This window comes from Elgaria multicarinata, chromosome 2 (assembly GCF_023053635.1).
Source record: "Elgaria multicarinata webbii isolate HBS135686 ecotype San Diego chromosome 2, rElgMul1.1.pri, whole genome shotgun sequence".
NCBI lineage: Eukaryota > Metazoa > Chordata > Lepidosauria > Squamata > Anguidae > Elgaria > Elgaria multicarinata.
This window is the reverse complement of record NC_086172.1, coordinates 98,230,441-98,252,411: the sequence shown is the minus strand read 5'-3', so window position 1 is coordinate 98,252,411 and position 21,971 is coordinate 98,230,441. Positions and strand designations below refer to the sequence as shown.

Sequence of the window (21,971 nt, the reverse complement as noted above, 5' to 3'; positions counted from 1 at the left end):
TAACAAAATAACCATAGCATGCTTTTCACACAATGAAATATAGTCTATTATAAACCTAGAAGAGTTTCCTTGTACATTTTGAAAGCCAAAAACATAATGAAAATGTTGAGATGTTAGCTGTAACAGAGTTACCTAAATTGGCCGTTTATTTTTTTCTAGGTATGGCAGTGTGGTGGTAGTGTTGAAGTTCTGCCTTGCTCTAGGATTGCCCATATCGAACGAGCCCATAAGCCATATACAGAAGACCTGACTACTCATGTCCGAAGAAATGCACTAAGAGTGGCTGAGGTCTGGATGGATGAATTTAAAAGCCATGTTTACATGGCATGGAATATACCCCAAGAGGTAGGTTGTTAATGAACACTGATGTGGTCATAAAACCTTAGTTCCAATTCTCCATCAAGTTCTTGAGGTGGTCCCCCACATGTTCTCATAGAGAGTCTCTCTCTTGGAACCCAAAATAACCATTGGACGAAAGTTCTCCAAGTTGAGGAGCCTATTGTGAAGAACAAGTAGCCCAGTGAAGATGGAGCTCATCAAGTTCCAGGAGGATCATCAGTTGGAAACTGTCCGGGTTGTTGTATGTATTATGTTGTATGTTGTATGTATTAAACCCATCCAAAGAAAAGAAACAAGAAAAGCACAATTGCAAAAGCAAAGTGCAGTTGCACCCCAGGCAAGGCAAGGGTAAGGGACACCAGACATTGCTTGAAAATAAACTATCTTTGGTTTCCATCATTCTCACTTGGCATCTGTGTGTCAGGTGTGTGTGTGCGCACATGCGCGCACGTTGCAGGTGGCACTCTCTAGTGTACCTTGACCCTGTTTGGCTTTCCTGCTGGGTGCTCCTTCCATTTGGATAGGATTTCCTGCATGTTTTGAAAGACTGAGGCTGCTGTGGATGGTAGAGCAGTCCTCTCCCCCAGTTCTCTTCTCTCACCAGCCCTGAAGTCTTCCCAGCCTCTTGGCAGGGCAGTTCTTATTTGAATCAATCAATCAGAACTTGATTGTACACTTAAAAGGACCTTGACTATGAAATTGTTGCAGCGTCTTACTCTGCTTTGGGATATATATTGGGCAAGGGTAAAACAAAAATCAACAAAACCGAGCAACATGCACTTTTGCACCTTAGAAAGGAAGGCAGGTTAGAAGTCTGTGGCCGTGTTTACACCAGCTGTTTATTACAGTATAATATTGAAGTCGTCCCTACCAGGCCACATGATGCACAGCTGGTCCTGCTGTGATCTTGGCTCCACCACTCAGTTGTTGTGGGATTTTGCTGACTGGTTTTGTAACGTCTCCCCCCTCTTTCGCTATAGTCCCAAAGTCCACAGCTGGCGTGTCCCCCTTTGCGAGGTCGTTGCAGTTCGCCGTGAGTTCTGGGATCAGTGAATAGCCAATGCATGGGTATCGGCGAGTTTCATCGCTGAATGTCTGTGGGTTTTTTAACACAAACATATCTGTGCAGCATCACACATTCGATGGACTCCCTATCCACACCAGGTGTAGCTGTGCATTTGGGTTCATGCGCATCTCTGACGAGTCAAAAATATCCCCGTAGCCACGTAATCTGCCTATCCCTGCCCAATTCTCGTGATCCGCATGCAAAAGCACCTTCATGGGGCACACATCCTCCCGCAATGGCATTCTTGAAAATGCAGGAAACTTCACTCATGTGTGATCCAGGAAGCGGAAAAACTCACAACCACCCCTCCTCATTTGTGAAAGGGCTGTAGGTGTAGATTAGGCCTGGGTGAGAAAATGCAAGATTAAATTGAAGTAACAATTGTAATTTCTACAATTTTACCAGTTGCATCCCCTAACTCTCTGTGATAGATGATAATGTTCTATTTGGTTTACTTGAATGCAAGACATGATATTGCATCATTGTAAAGTATTATTATGCCCAATGACTATTAATTATGTGGGAAGATGTTAGTTTTTTTCAATTCATATGTTATGATCACATTTACCAAATCCTAGTGTTATTCTATAAAATACCCATGTGAAACAATTTTTCATTTCCAAAGAATGTGAGGCCGCATAAAGCAGCCACCATGCAGAAGCTTCCATTGAGTAAGGATATACCATTCTCAATCTCATGACCATACACTACCATTCTGCCTCCCTCTTCCCTATTGCTCATGCTCCCGTAGGACCATCAACATTGAGCCCACATGGCAAACATTCTTGTGCAACAGCAATTTTCTACAAGTCACTACAGACCAAAAAAAAACCCCAAAAGTGATCCTTTTCCTGGGAGGTTAGAAACATTGTAGGCATTTATTACCTGAACAAGGCTCTCTCTTTAATCTACTAAACAGTAATGTTTTTTATGTAAAGTTTATTTATTCTGTATTTTGTTTGAGTGTTTTGAGCTGTGTGTAAGGGCATAATCTACAGTAAAAATGTCTCATTTTACTTTCTGTCAAATACTGGTTTCGAATTTGCATTTAGATGCCTCTCTAGAAATCTCTCCTGCATAGCTATAATGCGATAATTTATTGATCTCCACTTACAGGCTCTTTATGGAACTCATGTATCTTGAACTCCACAAAACTGTGTTACCCTAGCCAAGGCTTAGCAAATGTGATAAAAAGAGTGAGGAGGGGGGGGAGATTTTCAAATGTATTTAACAAACACGGTCACTGAAATGTTTAAATCAACTTAAAAAAAAGGGGTGGTGGGGGTTGGCCAACAATTGAAAAGATGAGCAGAATTTCTCATCTTTGCAGTGAAACAAGAAACCCAGACATCATAATTGCCAGCAAGTAGAATCCATAAACTAGGCTATGGCTTTGCCAACAGAAAGATGATTTCTAGGACAACTTGCTATTTTATTTATTTATTTATTTGATTTATATCCTGACTTTCTTCTCAAAAATGACTCTAAAGGTGGCTTAGTATAATTTGCTTTGGAATCTGGGAATTGATTTAAAGAAATTATTTCCATGGAATTTGATTGAAAATTCATTGAAGCCTATTGATTGGGAAGGACTCTGGAACAAGCCCCGAAAAGATGGTGATTTTTATCTTTCAGTACACTCACAAATCTACCAGTTTTTAATGAAATATCTATAGATTTCTGGAAGCTAAATATGTGAATCACACATTAGTGCATATGTTGCTGTTTTTCACTGAACTGTACAAATCAGTGCAGGGAATGGTAAAATAAAAGTCTGAGAGTGGGAAAGAATGGCTCTTATATTTCTGACCTGTTTTCTGCCCCATGTTCACAGGATTCTGGAATCGACATTGGTGATATTTCTGAGAGGAAAGCCTTGAGGAAAAAGCTGCAGTGCAAAACCTTTAGGTGGTATCTTGTCAGCGTGTATCCGGAAATGAGAATGTACTCAGACACTGTTGCCTATGGGGTGGTAAGAATCCTGTTGTATTTACCTTGATAATTCATAGTAAGATAGTAATGGCGATATTTTATTACTTAGTTATTATTTGCATTCATAAGATACCTATACAATTATACATCATACAATTATTTTAAAATTGAACAATAATACAATACAATGGAAGCAAAAGACTGAAAAACCCAACAGTTCAAAACCAACATGATGCAAATACGGAAGCAAATATAAAAGCCAATATGATAAAAATACAATACAAAGCTAAGATTAAAAAAAATGAGTAGCTAAAAGCCTCAGGACAAACTGACTGGCTAAAGATTAGTTCATATAGCACAACCTGGTGGCCTTCGGATATTTTGGACTACAACTCCCATAATCCCTGGCCATTGGCCATTCTGACTAGGCTTTATGGGAATTGTAGTCCAAAACATCTGGAGACCACCAGTTTGCCTACCCCGACACAGGTTAATGGTGTTAATCTAACTTACATATACAAAATCAGTTGTATTATCTCCATTTATGTTGCGCTTTATTGGACCCCCTCTGAAGAGAAAACATGATTGAATTTTCAGAATGTGCTCATTAGAAATGTTGTGTCAGCAAATAGAGGTTTGTTATATAGACACTAGCAAGTAAGATTTTTTTTTCCTTCAGGGTAGCAGGCAGAGAAGCATTAAATGAGTTGGTCCTTCCTTTGCCTATTTTTAAACCACAAAGGTATGCATGTGCAAGCAGACTAGTAAAAGTTTTTGCAAAAATATCTGCAAGACTAATTGAATGTACTAATACCTTCCATTTCATATTTGGAGAGATTTGTTTAATATCTCAATCCTTTATTTTAAGATTTATTTTAAAAAATATAATATAATACGATAATACAATTAAAAACAGGAAGCTTAAAAAATACTGACTTCAGTTAACATACATTCATAGCACATGGAAGAAAAGCTTCAAATCAAAGGTTTGGTGAAATGAAAATGTTTTTTATAGTTTGCCAGAAAATCACTAAGAGAGTCAATCAAATTTCCCAGGGGAGGGAATTCCATGATCTGGGTGCCCAGCTAGCTTGCATCTTAGCCAGCTGTACCTTCAATGGCAAGGGGTCAAGAAGCATGGCCTCAATTGATAACTGCAATATTTGGCAGGTTAGTGCGGTCTTTCAAATGACCTTGTACCAAACCAATTAGGGTGACGCAAGTAATAACCACCATATTGAGTTGAGCCTGGAAATGCCAATGCCAATTGAACAAAACTGGAATAATATGTTGTGAGAAGCAAACCCCAGACAATACTCTGGCTGCTGCATTTTGCATTAGCAGAATTTCCTAAACGCCTTTCAGAGGCAGCCCCATGCAGGGATCTAATCTCAATGTGATCAAGAGCTAAACTACATGCTACGTTAAATGTGTAGCGTGTGGTTGATCATAACTTTTCCTTTTGCTGTGAGTGGAAGGTGAATTTAAAGAAAAGAAATGGCTGGGTGGGAAAGCTTAACCTGCATTCAGGGATCTAAATCTGGACTGGGACCCAGATGCTTACACAAATGTAACAGTTAAGATCAACTATATGCTAAACGTTTAATGTAGCATGCAGGTTAGCATGTCAAATGTGTCAGTTCCCCGATCTGCTTTCTATAGCAAAGAGCACAATTGGCACACCAAAGAAATCTATCTAAAACCACTCCTGTCAACAAGCACCCCCATAATCCAGGAGCAAAGCTATGTTCACAAACATCCCCAGATGTCTAATCTGATCCTTCAAGGAGAGTGCAATCCCATCCAGAAAAGGCTGAAACCTAACTCTGGATATTCAAAATCATATTGTCTTAAAAAAAGAAAGACCTAGATCTTCAGCCTAGTAACTCCTCTGTGAGTTCATGCTTGATAACTTTAACATCTGTGCATTCAAATTCTGTGTAAAGGTCATTGTATTCCACAGAGTAAATTTTTCCCATGGAATTCAAAAAAAAAAAAAGAGTCTCTGCTTATACTTCACAATTTCCTCACTCAATGAACACATAAGGAACAGACAGGAGATATATTAACATTAAAAAATATGAGAAAGGTGTCACTAGTATGTTTTAGCAGGTAGAAAGGCCCTCCAATTAAAATTAATTTTTAAAAATAATTGTTGTTCTTAGGATAATAGCCTGACCCTAATCAAAAGTAAGTCTCATTGCATTATAATTGGACTTACTTCCAAACAAATGTGTGCTTGTGATTGCCAACTGAGATGGCCACCAGCCACAATAACTCAATTTTTTTTACAAGATGGCTTCTTTTTTTAAATAACAGGTATGTGAAGTTGCCCCAGAATCTCTTAAAAATTGAATAGATTTCCCACTTAATAGGAAAGAGTTCTTATTGTTAGGAATGATGCCTATGGACTCTTTGATCATAGATATCAATGGGGGGGGGGGAAATCAAAATACGCCAGTGGAATAACTGAGTTTTCTGTCACACACTTGTTGGATTAATCCAACATTTATTTGACAGGCATGAATTAAAAGCTCAGATCAGCCCTGCAAAGGTATCAACAGTGCCAGGTTTTTCATAGCAGTTCTAAAGGAAAGCTGAAATACTAAAGGGTACTGTGCAAGACATGAAATTGTCTTGACACAGTAAAGATCAGTAGTGAATGCTGCTGTTTATCTTCTATCCATTTGTATTTCTGCCACATGGTATGCCCTGCTTTTATAAAATCGCTTTATGTGGCCTATGCTCTAGATTTACCAGAATAGTCTTTGGAAAATTTCGAGGGCCTCTCACTGGTGCTCTTCGAAGATAAGGCTATCCATGGATACATAGACTGCATGCCTCTGAATAACAGCTGCTGAGAAACAACAGTGGGAGAAGGCAATTGCCTCCATGCTTGTAGACTTCCCAAAAGGCATCTGGCTGACCATTGTGGAGAACAGGATACTGGCCTTTGGACTGATTCAGCAGGCTGTTCTTAGTATGTTGTTACGTACCTGAGGGTTCCAGAGATTAAACTTGGATCCTTTTGCACACAGACTATGGCATCAATCCTAAAATAATTTAAGGACATTCACAGAAATAAAATTTCCTATCCCATTCTCTCCTAAAATCACCTGTGTTCCCCTCCACTCCAAAAAGTCTCTCTAAAGGCCCTACTGAATAATGTGGGATGGTGGAAAGTAGATGGGAAAGTTATTTTAGCATATAAGACAATTTTGACTGCCTTCAATAGTCTACAATGCCCCATCTGACGGTGGCCCCATTCATAAACCACGGCTTTAACCAAGGTGAATAAGGTTTTCTGGCTTAACCACTGTGGTTAAAGCCGTGGTTTAAGATGTCTTCTGAACACAGCCCCGGCTTTCTGGCTTAACCATCATGGTTAAAGCTGTGGTTTAAGGTGTCTTCTGAATGGGGCCATTGTTCAGGCAGTACACCAACCCTCCATAGAGGCTTTATTGGATGGCACAGCAGACTGCAGTGGGGAGGCATGGCTGGAAGCTTTCCTTCTGTGAACTTCCTAAATATAACCTATCTCAGGATCCAAGACTGGGTGATGTACCTTCGGCCCTTCCCAGTAATTCTTGACCCTTAACTAAAAGGCCCCAATTCCTCTTGAAGATAAAGGCACTTTTGCTCAAAAAGATGCCCAAACCAAGAACAGAGTAATCAGTACTTAAAGTTTTATTACACATATAGCTGTAATCAGATATAATACTTGTCCTCCTTTAACAGGTTATTTGCATTCTCTCTTTCTACCTCTATTTTTCTCCCTCTTTGTATTCTCTAGCTGCAGAATTCCCTGAAAAGTGATTTGTGCCTTGATCAGGGTCCAGACACAGAAAATATTCCAATCATGTATATCTGCCATGGAATGACACCACAGGTTAGTGAGACTAATGCTTTTCTATCTTGCTGCTGCTGTTAGTAGGATGTGTGGGAGGAACCATATTGTAACTGACAAAGGGCTTTTTTTTTTCCTTTTACAATTCCTCCCTAGACGGTTTATTAGATATTTTATGGCAAATGGGAACATTATTTGTGCCATGATATTGAGAATCACTGGTCTCTTAATTAGTGCCTTGTCCAGAAGCCTTGCTTATTCACTCTGGAAGAATCTGAACAAAAGAATGAAAGAGAAGTACATTTACCAGGAATTGTTGGCATAGACCTTTATTATTGATCTTTTTAAACAGGATCCCTAATGTGAATGCAACAGGGAGGTATTCAAGGCCATTTATTTTGTTTCTTGTACTGCTATGCTTCTGAATTCCAGGAATTTGTTTTTTTAAAAGCATTTGTAAAATCCTTGAGGTCATTTTTTTTAAAAAAAATGCACACTCCTTCCAATAAATATGTTCTAGTTTATATTAAATAAATGAGGTGCTGTAGTTCTTTCCACTCTTCAAAAAACAAAACAAAAAACAGCAAAGTTCCAAACCCAAACAGAGATCCCATTGTTTACTATTATGCTTTTCTGCAGAAACATTGCATAGGATCAGGTACACCGATCCCTGCACTGGTGTGATAACCGTATTCTAGTGCTCACTTACCTGAGTTATGTAAAGGACTATCTTGATATAGAAAATTCTGAAGAAGCCACAAGGTAAACATTGGGCTGGAAGGAAGGAGATTCAAAGGAACAATAGCTCTGTTTTCAGATAGCTGCACCACTGATGTTATAATAACAAGAGGGCACCACTTAGCATAGCTGTAGTCACACATCTCCTTCTGAGCCACTTGCTAGAGATGCCATGGAAGCAGCTGTCTGAGAACTGATTCTGCATGTGACCCATTGAGATGAAAAGAATTTAGAACTTCTAGAAGGAATATGAGCAGCGCATTTCTTAGCAGTTGGTAATCCCATGGGAATTGTTAAATCATGTATAACAATTTAAATGCAAGAGGAAGCATGGACAAGGCAATTGCAATAGGGGTGTGCTATTACAACCTCCTTGATGTAATCTGTGATGTACATGTAGTTATATTACGTAGTTATCACCTTCCTCTTATCTTTAGAATATGTGACATTAGGTAAAATATATGTATATGATTATACACACAAACACACACACATCATTTATAAGCTGCTTTCAGAAGTTTTAAATAATAATAATAATAATAATAATAATAATAGTAATAATAATAATTTTGTATGATTTTATTTCTATTAAGAAGTATTAAATAAAGATACAGATACGATAGCTTTTTCTTGGGGTCTGTTATAATACTTGGGGAAAATGCTTCCATTGTATTTTTTATGCCAGCCTTTTGTCAAACAGATTATCACATTTTATTTCTGTGGGCTTTAACTTTATGGTGTCCCTGCATCTGCCAATTGCATTACTTGATTAGTCTGCGAAGGAGGATTGCATTATTTGATCAGCCAGAAACAAATGAGTTTCAAAAGAGGGAAAAGTGACCTTTCTTTTCAATGAAAGATGCTGCAAATGTGGTTCTATTCTTCCTTAGATTTTGTAGTCCATGAGAAGCTGTGTGTCTTATATTTTCACCTCTAGTCAAGTTTGTCTTCTCTTGCCGCCTGCCTTTAATATTGATCACACTGGCGGAGACATGCTTGAGTAAATTATGTATAACGAAGAGAAAAATATTAGAGAGCCTCATCTATCCTGCTTACACATTGAACAGGCTGGGACATACCCTCCCCTCTCCCCTAATGCACATAATTATACTGATAACCAGCAGTTGCCTATACAAGCTTTAAAAAACGACCCTCAGTATTCTCCAAGTAATGAACTCCCTCCTGTGTTATTCGCAAGTTACCAAGAGTCATTATTCTTCACCTTCTGGGAATTTTCTATAACTGTGTTTTGATGTATCATTCATCTGCGGCACCAGTGCTGGAAATATACTGTTGCAAATTCAAATCGGAAAATGTTAATTATAGTATAGAGGCGCACAAAAAGCTTCCTCCCAATTAGCATCATTTTGCATTTGACAGAACTATTTTGGAAGCGAGTTTTAGCAGTCTCAATGAGACACTGCTAAAATACCTTACAGCCCAGTACTATAAAGTCTTTTCCGTGGTGGAGGCTTAGCTCCATACTCTTACTAGTCTCATACACTACCTGTAGCACAATGTGCTAGACTACTTGTAGCACATAATGAATAAGAAGGAAAGTCTTGCTGCTGGGGAGGATATAACCCAGGGTCATCCCATGAAACTGATTGGTGGGAGATCCAGGACAAACAGTGCATAGTTAAATTATGGAACTCACTACCACAAAGTGTAGTGATGGCCACCAATCTGGATGTCTTTAAAAGGGGGTTGGATGAATTCCTGGAGGCCAAGGCTATCAATGGCTACTAGCCGTGATGGTTGTGTGCTATCTCCAGTATTCGAGGCAATAAGCCTGTGTGCACCAGTTGCTGGGGAACATGGGTGGGAGGGTGCTGTTGCACCATGTCCTGCTTGTTCATCCCTGGCCGATGGCTGGTTAGCCAGTGTGTGAAGAGAGTGCTGGACTAGATGGACCCTTGGTCTGATCCAGGATGGCTCTTCTTATGTTCATATATTTGCTGTGGGGTAAGGAATAGGCATACACCAAGAAAGATCCCCTTTGGCAATTCACCCAGGTTCATGAAATGATGGGACAGTGCTGGTGTTGGGCAGGTGTCTTCAATCTGGTGTCTTCCAGAGGTGTTGGATTGCAATTCCCGTTATGGAATTATGAAGTTGTAATCCAACATATCTGGAAAGCACCAAGTTGGGGAAGGCTAGTGGAGGGGGTAAACTCATTGATTATTAGACCTGATATAGGCTGAATAGGGATATGGCATTGTCCAAAGAAATCTCATGACCAGAGTTAGCACTTTATTTAAAATGTACTTTAATGTGGTTTTGCTTATGTAGGGAAGTCAAAAGTTTGCCCAGTGGAGGTTGGTGGCTCCAATTTCAGTGGGGATGTGAATCTGCTCTGGTTTCAGTCAGAACCAGCCAGAACTCTAAAGTAGCTATCCAATTTGCTGAATCCCATCCCCAAAATAGGTTCCAGCACTTTGGGTAGCTCCTTTAGAGTTATTTTATTTATTAATTACATTTCTATACTGCCCAATAGCCGAAGCTCTCTGGGCGGTTATGGCTGGTTCTGACTGAAACCTAGAATGGATCCACACTTCCACTGAAATTGGAGCCACCAGCCTCCACTGCTTCTGCCTCTTCATTAAGATAGAATACTATAATATGCTACCCACCTGACTTGTGGAGGGTTTTTTCCCCTTTCCTACATATTTGCCTGCTGATACTAATTGCTGGGAACTTTCTGTACCTTTAAAATGTATTGAATCACTTCATTGATTATTAGGAGGCCACTTTATGCCACACTTTCCCCTCTGCACATGAGCAGATGGGCCATCCGCTAGTAGATACTAATTTGGGGAAAGTGCTTGTAAACAAGACTGTACATGGATATTAGAGCCACAGCATTTTCTACAGCTAAGGCAGGTGGGGAAAGTGCTGTCATTGATGTATCATTTGCTTCTGGCTATATCTCCATGCAAGCTGTTTCATCTTGACTTTTTCCCAGGTGCTGTGTGTAAAGGCTACTCTGGGTTGCTTGTCTGTTAAGGAAAAGCAGTCCAGGATATCTTTTCCCTCACAGATTGGTGTTGTGTTGTGGCTCTTCATGTGCTCTGAGCTGGTGGGGGTAAAAGCATTTTAAGAATGGTCCTAGAAGCTGTTCCTTTCTTGCAGGTTCCAGACCCCTCCAGAAATAATTGAGGCCCCTGGTGCAGGAAGGGGGAGGACATTCTCTTTCCCTTTTCCTGGGTTAGAGTGCTTGCAGCATAGAGCCATTCCTCACCAAAACTCTGGAGTGGGTCACTGAAGTTGGTGTGGCAGAAATTTAGCACAGCCTGAGTACATCCTGGGCCCCACTACACCCCCTAATTCCATGCTTGTGGTAACCAGCTGTAGCCTGATTGTACTACACAGACATGGGCTATGAAGTCCTAGCCCACTCCAGGGACATCATTTGGACACACTACTCTCCGATTCCCATACCCAAAGGCTCTGGATGCAAATAGAGAACAGTAAAAATACCAGGCCCTGACTATATCTGAGAACCACAGGGATGTAAGGTTGGTTCCAGCACATGCTCGGCTCATTCGCCATTCAGGTTTTTGTTTTTGTTTTTTTGAGCTCAGAAGAAAGCTCCATTCATAGAAGTCAAGACTGCATGTCTTGTAATAGACCTATGACCTAGTGATCTATGACCAAAGCTAGTTTTAATCATGTGCAAGTCTTCTGTGCTTCACTTAATATGCATGAGGTCTTGGTCCCATCTCTTAGTTTTTGGTTTCCAGCAAATGCCTCATAACGATATTCAAAACTATACTAAATAGATTAAAATCTGCTTGTGAAATTACAGAGCTGACAAACGGTACTTTTCAGAGAGAGATGCATTGGGAAGAATATTTGGGAAAAGGCAGATGAACATTTTACATAATTGTGGTGTCTGTACATTGTGCAAACTGTGTGACCCAAATGTTAAATTGTCTGATAGTGTGCATGACCCATAAAATATCAAGTAGCTATTTAAATTCCTTGTAATCCAGCATGGGTTGCCAGTGTCTAGAATTTTGTTGTGAATTCGAGTATCATTTTGCAATTATCTAGGATTTATGGAAATATGATACTGAAAAGGAAGTACATTCAAAAGGTTGCTTCTCTTTATCCCCTAGTTTTCAAAATTAATTAGCTCTGGGTGGAAACCACATACAAGTTCTAGCACTGGGAAGCCGGATATTTTATTCTTTGTACCATTATGCCTTTTCCTTTTCCTGCTACTGAGGACATTTTTTTATTTTGTAGGGCAAGTATTTATAGAATCAAAATTACAAGAATGAATTTAATTGAATGGAAAGTTGGGTTTCTCAATAGATGGTGACATGTAAGAGAAGAAAGATTACTTAGGATACTTACTCTCAGTTCCTGGCTTGAATCTTTCCTCTGTATTTCCTATTAAGAGATGTGCTAGTCTTGGTGGGTATTTTTGTGTGCGTGAAATTCAACTGCAGATTAAATTTTGTCAGCTTTTCTGTATTTTAACCCCCAAATGCTGCTCCCAAATTCTGTACACCTGATCACTTGCACTAACAAAATGCTTGCAAAACACCAAGATATTTGCACATCCTATGACAAAATACTGAGTCAAGATCTTTTCTACCGAAAGATTCTCTGCTTTCTCTTCCTTACATTGGTCGTAATCCAGCTAAAGTATCATTGATTTCAGCTCAAGTATCATTGATTTAGAGTGCAATCTTATGCATTGTTCTCTTGATAGACAGAGGGCTCCAAGATACAGCTTCCCTACTTCCAGTGGGCAAAGACAGATGAACAGACTTGCAGATCCATTGCTAAACTTTCCCCTCCCCTCCCTTCCCTGGCAACATCACACTCCCTCCCACCTCCAATCTGTTCTGAGGTCACTGTTGGCACCTTGGAAAGAGAAGCAATCACAAAGCTTTCTGTGACAGCTAAGAAGGGTGGGAGGGGAAGGTCCATGATCATATCTCCTCCTCTGTGCTCGTAGCTCTGTCTGTGTGTGCAAACAAAGGCTTCCCCCCGCCCTGTCTCTTTTGCAGGGAGGGGAAATTTTTTGGAGAATTTTCTTTTGGGGGAAGGGTACAGTGTTTACACATAACTTTTTAAAATTGTACCCAGTTGTTGAGGGGGTATTCTTTCTATTTTTTATTTATTTATTTATTTTTTAAAAAAACCCGACTCCCAGCCTTTGGAGGAGCCCAGCAGTTCTCCCTGAATGCCTAATGGAGATGTTGTGACCTTGCCCTCTCCAATAGGGTATTCAGGAAGAACTCCTGGGCTCTTGCAAGTGCCAGGGGTGTTTTTTTAAAAAAAAAATAGAAAGAAGACCCCTCAGGAATAGGCTACACTTTAAAAAGGTATGCGGAAACCCTTTCCCCCTTCTCAAGAAGAAAATCCTCATAAAATGCCAAAAATTGAATAATCGAAATTTTCAGCACAGCATTAGTGGAGACCAATATCCAATGGCCATGACAAAGCTAGATGCATTTTTCTTTCTCCAAACAACCAGTGGCAACTGGTTGTTTGGAGAAAGAAAAATGCAGACCTTTTTTGAAGCTTCCAGGTCTCAGTGGCTTGTTGAGTTGGGGTTGTATGCATGGTTTTTACTAGGAAAAAGTCTTTTTCTATGTACAGACAATAGGCCATAGTAATCCCAAGTGACTGATTTTTATCAGGGAATACTTTTCATTCTCTGGTTTTGTATCTGCTGGAGGCCATCTTGATATTCTAGTTTTAACATAGGATTTTTTTCCCCCAATGTGATTTGTTCTGTGGGTTTTAAAAGAAAGCCAGCTCCTTCTAAGGACATTTAAAGCGAAAAAGAAAAATAAGTGGAGCAACAAATGAACTGCCATTGATGTAATGTCAACTCTGACCTTCAGCTCTCTCTGATACAGAGATGACGGTGACATTTATGGTATCCTTAAATGAATTCTGCTGGGCAAAACGTCGTCACTGAGGGCTGCTTGAGGCTAAAAAGGAACTCATCTGTGCCAAGACAGTCTTTGTTTCCTGAAGTCATAACAGTTTCAGTGCATGAGTAGCTAATCAAATCAACCAGGTTGCTACAGTTGGCCATCCAATCTCATACTTCAACAACACTCGAGAGAATAAAACCACCTTTTTGGACACAGACAAGCGATCGCTTGAGGGGGAGGCAAAATAAATAAATATCTAAATGCCTTTGAAAATGTGTTTTTGTAGGAATTAGTAATTTCTGGATACTTCAAACAGAGCGGGGAAGGTGTTTGGCTAAGCTACACTGGTTTGTTTCATGAGGTGCTAGCGAGAGATTTCTCTCTCTCTTGTGACACATCCTCGCTGGCTGGCTCATTTGGCATCGGATAGAAAAGGTCCCTGGACTCTTGCAAAACACTGGAAAAAATGGCATACACAAAAGTGTGTTTGATGAAGGTTCTAGCCTTGTGTTTTGATCTCTCACATCATATGCTTCCTCATTACACCATCAGTAATGAAGTACATGTCTATGAAGCTGTTTATTTTCTTAAAACTGTTTTGAGCAGTAATTAAGGAGTGTGAGGAACAACATGAGGAACAAACATGATTTTTGAAGTCTGCTTTCTCTTGGGGCTAACCGCATTAGGCTGTACTTAATTTGCTGGTTTTTCCTCTAAATTTCTTTGCATTTTTTTTCCTGTTCCATTTACTGAAGTGTTTTGTCATATATAAAATAAAAGAATAATTTCAACAGGAGCCAAGTTTCTGTAAACTACTAGGCTACTCTATAGAGGAGCAATTATAGCAGCCTTTCTCAACAGGGTGTCCTCTAGTTGTTTTGGACTACAACTCCCAGCATTACTGGTCACTGGCCATTATGACTGAGGCAGATGGAAGTTAGTGTTGGATAGCCTTGATCAAGATTGTTCTGAGTTGAATTCAGTCCAGTTACACTCCATGGGAATATTTCTCCTGACTCTAAAAATATCCTATGTATATATGCTAAAGCTATAATCTATTTGTAGTTATTTATTTATTTATTATAGTACTTTTATCCCGCCCTTTAGCCAAAAAGGCTCTCAAGGCGGCTTACAAAACTATTTCTTAAGACAGTCTCAACCCACAGGCTTACATTCTAAAAAAAATATGACACAAAAGGAAAGGGGATTGTGAGGGAGGAGGGAGCATTTTGAGCCTGACTGTTTACCATAGCCTGGCCACTGGGCCATTTCTTTGTTTTTCTATCTTTAAAGCGCATAAACATAAAAACTGTACTATGTTGTTTCTGATTCACAATGAACTTCAGTCCAAACTTCAATTTATGTGCCCCTAGTCCTATCCCACATACTTTCTGATGCTCTTTTAATTAGAGCTCTGCAGAAATGACCTCCCAAATGTCTCCACCTTATTTGTTGAAAGAGAAATTGAGGGGCCATGTCCACAATTTTTTCCAGGAAGAGGACATTTCTTGCAGTTTTCTTAGGGGTGGCAGTGGCAACGCTTCTTTCTTTTTTCCTTTCTTTCCCTTGTTTTCCTCTTTTTATTTTTTCCTGTTGCTTTTGCAACTGCCAACAACAGCAGCTGTGCTGGTAGCCTGGTCACCATTTTGCAGTATTATTTAGGGGCGTTCGAGGGGGTTAGTGGAAATCTCCCATTCACAAATTGACCTTCTTTTTTCCTAGTGGGCTGAGGAGAAAAATGTCTCCTGAGAAATTTGCATTCAGCTCTACTTTTAAATGGCTTTAGGCTTGTGTATCATGTGTGTTCCTTACTTAGCCTTTCGCATAAATACAGAATTACTATATTGACTACTGAAACAATGAATGTAGCTATGCTATAACGATTCATTGCCAGGATAAAATTTGTAAATATTTTGAACATATTTGAACATAGTTAAGATATAGTTATATTATCACATGCTGTAAAATGCATGGTTTTATTGAATGACTTACAGCTGCCTTCCCCAATCTGGTGTTCTCCAGATGTGTGGACTACAATACCCATCAACGGTCATGACATTTTGGGGATAATGGGTGTTGTAATACAACACATGTGGAGGGCACAAGGTTGGAAGAGGCTGACGTACAGAGCTATTGCTTTGTGCTGTTATTTTTACTGAAATGGAGCCATGGGTGAATTTAATCAGATTAGTAAGCGAGAACATGGGGTGTTTGACCCTTTGCCTGATCAAAATCAAGGAAATAAAGATCTGGGGTTCATGCTCCGTGTGTATGTGTGCGTGGGAGAGAGAGAGAGAGAGAGAGAGAGAGAAGAGCACATAAACTGCCTACTCTAGTCAAATTCACATCCACTGTAATTCCATTTAGTAAAATAACAAATGTTACCACTCCTACATCATTTTCTTTGGCCCTCAGATTACCAGTGTAATGAAGTTGTGACTTATTCAAATATTCAGAAGCTGATTAAATGAATGGACTTTTAATTCAAATCATTCACCAGATAATCATTTTCTCTTTTAGCCGTGAACTTGCATTAGCTCTGTAATGTTATAGCTCTATTCATGTGTTCCTCCTCCCATTTATTTATTTATTTATTTATTACATTTTTATACCGCCCAATAGTCGAAGCTCTCTGGGCGGTTCACAAAAATTAAAACCATAATAAAACAACCATCAGGTTAAAAGCACAAATACAAAATACAGTATGAAAAGCACAACCAGGATAAAAACCACGCAGCAAAATTGATATAAAATTAAAATACAGAGTTAAAACAGTAAAATTTAAAATTAAGTTAAAATTAAGTGTTAAAATACTGAGAGAATAAAAAGGTCTTCAGCTGGCGATGAAAGGAGTACAGTGTAGGTGCCAGGCGGACCTCTCTGGGGAGCTCATTCCACAACCGGGGTGCCACAGTAGAGAAAGCCCTCCTCCTAGTAGCCACCTAGTAGCCACCCATGCTGGATGAACACACAAGGAGAGGAGTGCTCCAGCCATGCCCTTCTCGTTTATCGCATCCATGGCCCTGGTATGTGTGGTGGGCGGCAGTCTGAACAGGAGCATCTCCTTTACTCATAGAGGCTCTCCACATGATTAAGAACTCTGAATTTCGATGGCTCTTAATTGCTTGGAGCCCCACCACAGATACAGGAGACTCTTCGCCTTCATGTAGGATGCGACAACAGACAGGTGTGTGGCAGGGCTGGAGTGCTCCTATCCTTGTGCATTCATTCAACATGAGAGGAAGAACACATGAATATGGATTATGTGTGACATAGGCACACTTATTTCCACATTGCTCCATGATCTTACACGTGGGCTCTACATGTGCACCCGTGTAGTTGGCAGGGTAAGAAGGCACCACTGTGCAGGCGCGGATTGAGAGACTAGCTCTGGTGCCGATAAAAGTGATTAAAATCTTTAATAATTCTCATCTGTGTCCAGAATGCTCGACGTTTCAGATTAAAAATAATCCTTCCTCAGGAGTCAGACTTGCAGCTACGAGCCAGAATTCTTTGATTAGAGGCAGTTCAGCCGAACGCTCAAAAAGGAAAAAGGCTCCAGAAAATATTTAATATATAAGAATAAGGTTTCCAGCGTCAGCTCCTGAGGAAGGATTATTTTTAATCTGAAACGTCGAGCATTCTGGACACAGATGAGAATTATTAAAGATTTTAATCACTTTTATCGGCACCAGAGCTAGTCTCTCAATCCGCGCCTCTACATGTGCACCCCCATGTGTGCTGCACATTAGAACCCACAAAAATATAGATCCTTGATTGTTTGAGGATAATGAATCTGCCATAAGACAATGTAAATTTATTACCACAGTTAAAAACAAGCAAACCTCACCCCATCCTATTTGCAGAAACAAATTAACCTATGAACCTTTGAAGCAGGTTTAAGACCTTCTTCAAAGGCCTTGCTTTGTGACTTCTTCTTACCACTTGAAATATCATTGCAGGGAGGGTAAATTGCCAAGGTCAGGGTCTTTTCAGCAGTGGCAACAGTACTTCGGAATTTCCTCCCTTTGCCTTTTTGTTGCCAGGCTCGGATGATTTTATTTTAGAGAGCTTTTAGCACTCTGGCATTGGAAGGTTTTCTTTGGCTATTTTCTTGCATTATGCTGAGTTATATTGTTAAAATATTCTGCTATTAAGTTTGTTTTTGGTTGATTCTTGCAGCTGGCTTGTTATAGTTTTGATTCTGTTTTCGGTATTGTTTTGATATTGCTTTTGTCAGCTCCCTTGTGGGAGATATTGCATGAAGAGTGGTGTATAAAGATTTTAAATAAATTACATGAATTTTCACTGCTTTTTAACTGGGGTTTTAAAAAAGCACGAATCCAAAACCTAAAATTACACATACACCTTCCAATATGGAAACTTATGCACAAGCTTATTCGTTTAGCATATGCAACAACTTGCAAAAGAGTGCAAAATAGTTGGAATTTTGTGAGAGTGTCATCAGTACTCTCACAAAATGGCTGCTATGGGAGGGCTTGCCCATTCATTAAATGGCTGCCATGGTGGGCATGGCCAGTCACAATGCAGTCATTTCTCAGAAGGCAAATTGGTGAGACTAAAAGAAAACTTGCCTAAGAATCTAAGCACAAGACAGAGGTGGGATTTGAACTACAAAGGCACTTTTGAACCCAAATAAAGAAGATGCTGGAGAGCAACATGCCAGTCTCCCAATAAAAGAAAAGAGAAACAATTTAAAAATACCTCAAGAAATAAAATTAAAAAAAATAGAAGGAGGGAGCCTGGTGGGCCCCAAGAGAGGATTCCATAGGCACCTCGTTGGAGACCCCAAGGTCCTATATTATGCCCACATACATCTCCATTGTCTCCACTTTGGTTTTTTGAGCTGTTCAAAACTGTTTAGTGGAAAGTCAGCAATTTCAGTTCACAGCTAGAATATTAAAAAAAGAAAAGAAAATGATAGTTCAATTTTGAGTCAGATGTGTCAACCTAAGGATCTGAGAGCAGAGCTGGTCATTTTCTCTGTTCCACTTGAATAAGAAAATAAGCTGTAAAATGATATTATTCTAGGTCAGAGGAAATCTATTCCATGCCCATTAATTCCAAAATCGTTGTAAGGATACTTTGACTTTTCTTGTGAATGCGTAGAAAATTGAACAGTGTAAGTTTCACATCTATATCGGTGACTGCTGTTTAAAATGATTATTTTGGCCTGAAACCCAGTCTATAATTAGACACAATGGCTGAGAAGCATCCATAGCTGTGATGAAGGCACATTGATTTCACTGTTTTAGGAAGCATTGTGTTTATGTATTCTGTAAATTCTGAAAGCAGATTCCAATTTGCTTTCTTTCAGTCATTTGTGGTCTGAAACTTCCAGATAATTTAATATACATTATGAACCATAAAATCTAAAACACACATGGAAGCAGTTTGCTTGCTTAAAACAGCTTATTCTTTTTTACTGTGCTGGATCACGCCTGAAGGCCATAAAGAGAAGATTTTTTTTAAAAAAAAAACCTATTAATTTCAGCTGCATCAATGGAAGAAAGCAAAACAGGAATAGGATTGAACAACTGTAATGATTTGTTATTGTGGAGGTTTTAAGTCAATTACAAAGCCAAATATGGAACATTTAACTAGGTAGACAGGTATTGATGCTTGCATTATTTTCCTGAAGGGTCAAACCACACGTGATGTTAATAACTGGAGCAAATGGAAGCAATGCAAATTGCTAGCGTGGGGGCTTCAATAAAGCGCATTTGTGCCTTTACCCTTGCATAAATGGGGCCTTTATGATGCAGCGGTGTGTGTGCTCAATTTACAGAGGCAAAATGGTGCAATTCTCCCTGTTTATTTTTTAAAAATTATTCATTTAAAACATTTATATCCCGCCCTGTATCGTTAAGATCTCAGGGTGGCGTACAGATAAAAGCATATATAAAACAGCTGGTAACTGATGCAGGGGGCAGAGGGAGTGCACAGTTTCAGCAGGAAGGTGGGCAACTGCCGGGCCTCACCAGGCCAAGCTGAGACTCAGAAGAAGCTCATGCAACCCGGCGAATGGAGGCAGATGGTGGTGGGGTGAGCACCTGCCAATGTGCATGCAGGTGATTTCGCCCACCCCTATCTATCAGGCAACTTCTTTGCAGGTCTTCAGGAAGGAGGTGAAGACCCACCTGCTTTTGCTGGCCATCCCATCATCTATGGGGTACAGATTGTATTGGTATAGTCTGTTTTTTATGCTGTTTATAGTATTTTATGGTATATTTATTTATTGCCTATTGGTATACTTAAAAAAAAAAGTACGCTGTCTTGATTTGGTTCTACCCTTAAAAGTGGCCTAAACATAATTTTAAATAAAATATTAACAAAACTGACAGCCCCAAAGGTACCCAGCGAAAACTGATTTGCCTCCCTTCCTGATAAGCTTTCTTCATGTTATTTCACACTTCACCTCTCTAAGAGTGCACAGTTAATTGTTGATAAGTATTGCTTTTCTTCCCCCTTCCCCCACACTGGCATTCTGGTATCAGACAGTTTCCCCACTCAAGATCAATACCGGAGAAGGTGTTAAGAATGATCACTTAAGACATCTCTCAGGGATTTATAAAATTTCCTCATACCCACGCAAAGCAATTGGTCACTTTAGTGGCCACTCATATCACTTTGTTATGATTGTTAAGATGAAACTAGTCCTTCTGTGATTAGAGTAACTAAAGTATTAGGCTAGAGTAACTCAAGTATTATAGGCCTCAATTTTGCAGGGTGAGTGTGTTCTTTTTTTTGAAAAAAAGAATGGTCCATTTCACCTCAGGGTCCCTCTGGTCTGTAGAGAGCTACTCTGCCATGTTTCTTCTCCATTTTGCTTCCAGGTACATCTGTACATATCATACACATCTTGCTCATGATGTTTATTTATTTATTTATTTATTTAATGCATTTCTTTACCACCCAATAGCCGAAGCTCTCTGGGCGGTTTACAAAATTAAGACAATTCAAGTATAAAACAACAGTATAAAACCATTATATAAAATACAATTTAAAAGATCTCAGTAAGATGGCAGTGTATGAGATTTTATGAAAAGCTTCCCCTTTTCTCTAGTTTCCCCCCCCCCCTTATTGCTGATTATCCTGTGGAACAGGCTTAAATAAATGGCATTGCTCAGTTGATTTCTAAATAACACTCAGTGCAAGAAAATATATGATGACTTGTTGTGTGGTGGTTGTTCAAGTTAGCTACTAGTCAAAATATTTTGCATCCCAAATGTCAAAGAAATTAAGACAACGTTCTGGACAATAATGTGACTGTGCTTAGTAGACAGGGGCACATGACCCAGATGCCAACAGGGAAGAGCAGTCACATCCTACAATTCTTAAATAATATGGAAATCTTTTCTTTGGAATAATTAGATATATTTCCAAAATGGTAAATGAAAAACCAGATGTTAGCCTGCTGGGAAGCTTAAGGAGAGGCAGACAGCCAAGAACCTCCTGTGCTTCTCATTGACTCTTGTGCGTGCAGCTTCACCTACTAAAGAACATGCAGCTATAGGTTAGGGAGATGACAATGTGAAATATATGACTCTGCCAAACTATCGCTGATTGGGCAGCTGCAGCCAGTGGGGATTTTTCCACCACAGCTTCTCAACCCATTCACTGTGTAGCAGCAACCTATCTGAAGCCTTACCATTTCATAAACTTGTTTGACTTGCCCTAGATTTTACCACTTATTTTTTACAGGGCTGACTCCTCCCTTTTTTTGTACTTGTGACTTCGTTGTATCTTTATAGTTAGAGGCACTTCATTGTTTTCAGTTGTGGAAAGGTTTGTCCCAAAAGGGCTACAGTAGAAGAGGCGTGGGGGGTGGGGCGGGTAGGAAATAAGTGGGACAGCAAATGGTGTAAATAAAAGTTTAGAAATGGAGTGAATACCTGTGAGCATTCAAACCCTTTTTCTGGATCTTCCTTGCTGAGAAGAAAATGAAAAAAGACTGCTTCAGCTATAATATCCTATATCTGAAATATAATACAGAAAGGCCAACTGGCTTATGCCAGCCACATTGTAGACATGGGTAACTAGGAAGCAGGCAGTCTGTTGGTGTAGTCTGGTATAGTCTATTCCTGAATAATCCTGGAGCAAATGTCATCTCTGCCAACTTTTG

General features: G+C 39.6%; 1 protein-coding gene across 1 annotated transcript in view; it reads left to right on the top strand.

Annotated features, from left to right (window-relative positions):
* The window catches only part of GALNT18 (polypeptide N-acetylgalactosaminyltransferase 18), a 349,029-nt gene that overhangs the window by 278,265 nt on the left and 48,793 nt on the right, over positions 1 to 21,971 (top strand). The window contains exons 7-9 of the mRNA XM_063117285.1: positions 160 to 345; positions 3,240 to 3,377; positions 7,131 to 7,226. Of these exons, the coding sequence (XP_062973355.1) occupies positions 160 to 345; positions 3,240 to 3,377; positions 7,131 to 7,226 (420 nt within the window). The remainder of the gene's footprint in view (positions 1 to 159; positions 346 to 3,239; positions 3,378 to 7,130; positions 7,227 to 21,971) is intronic.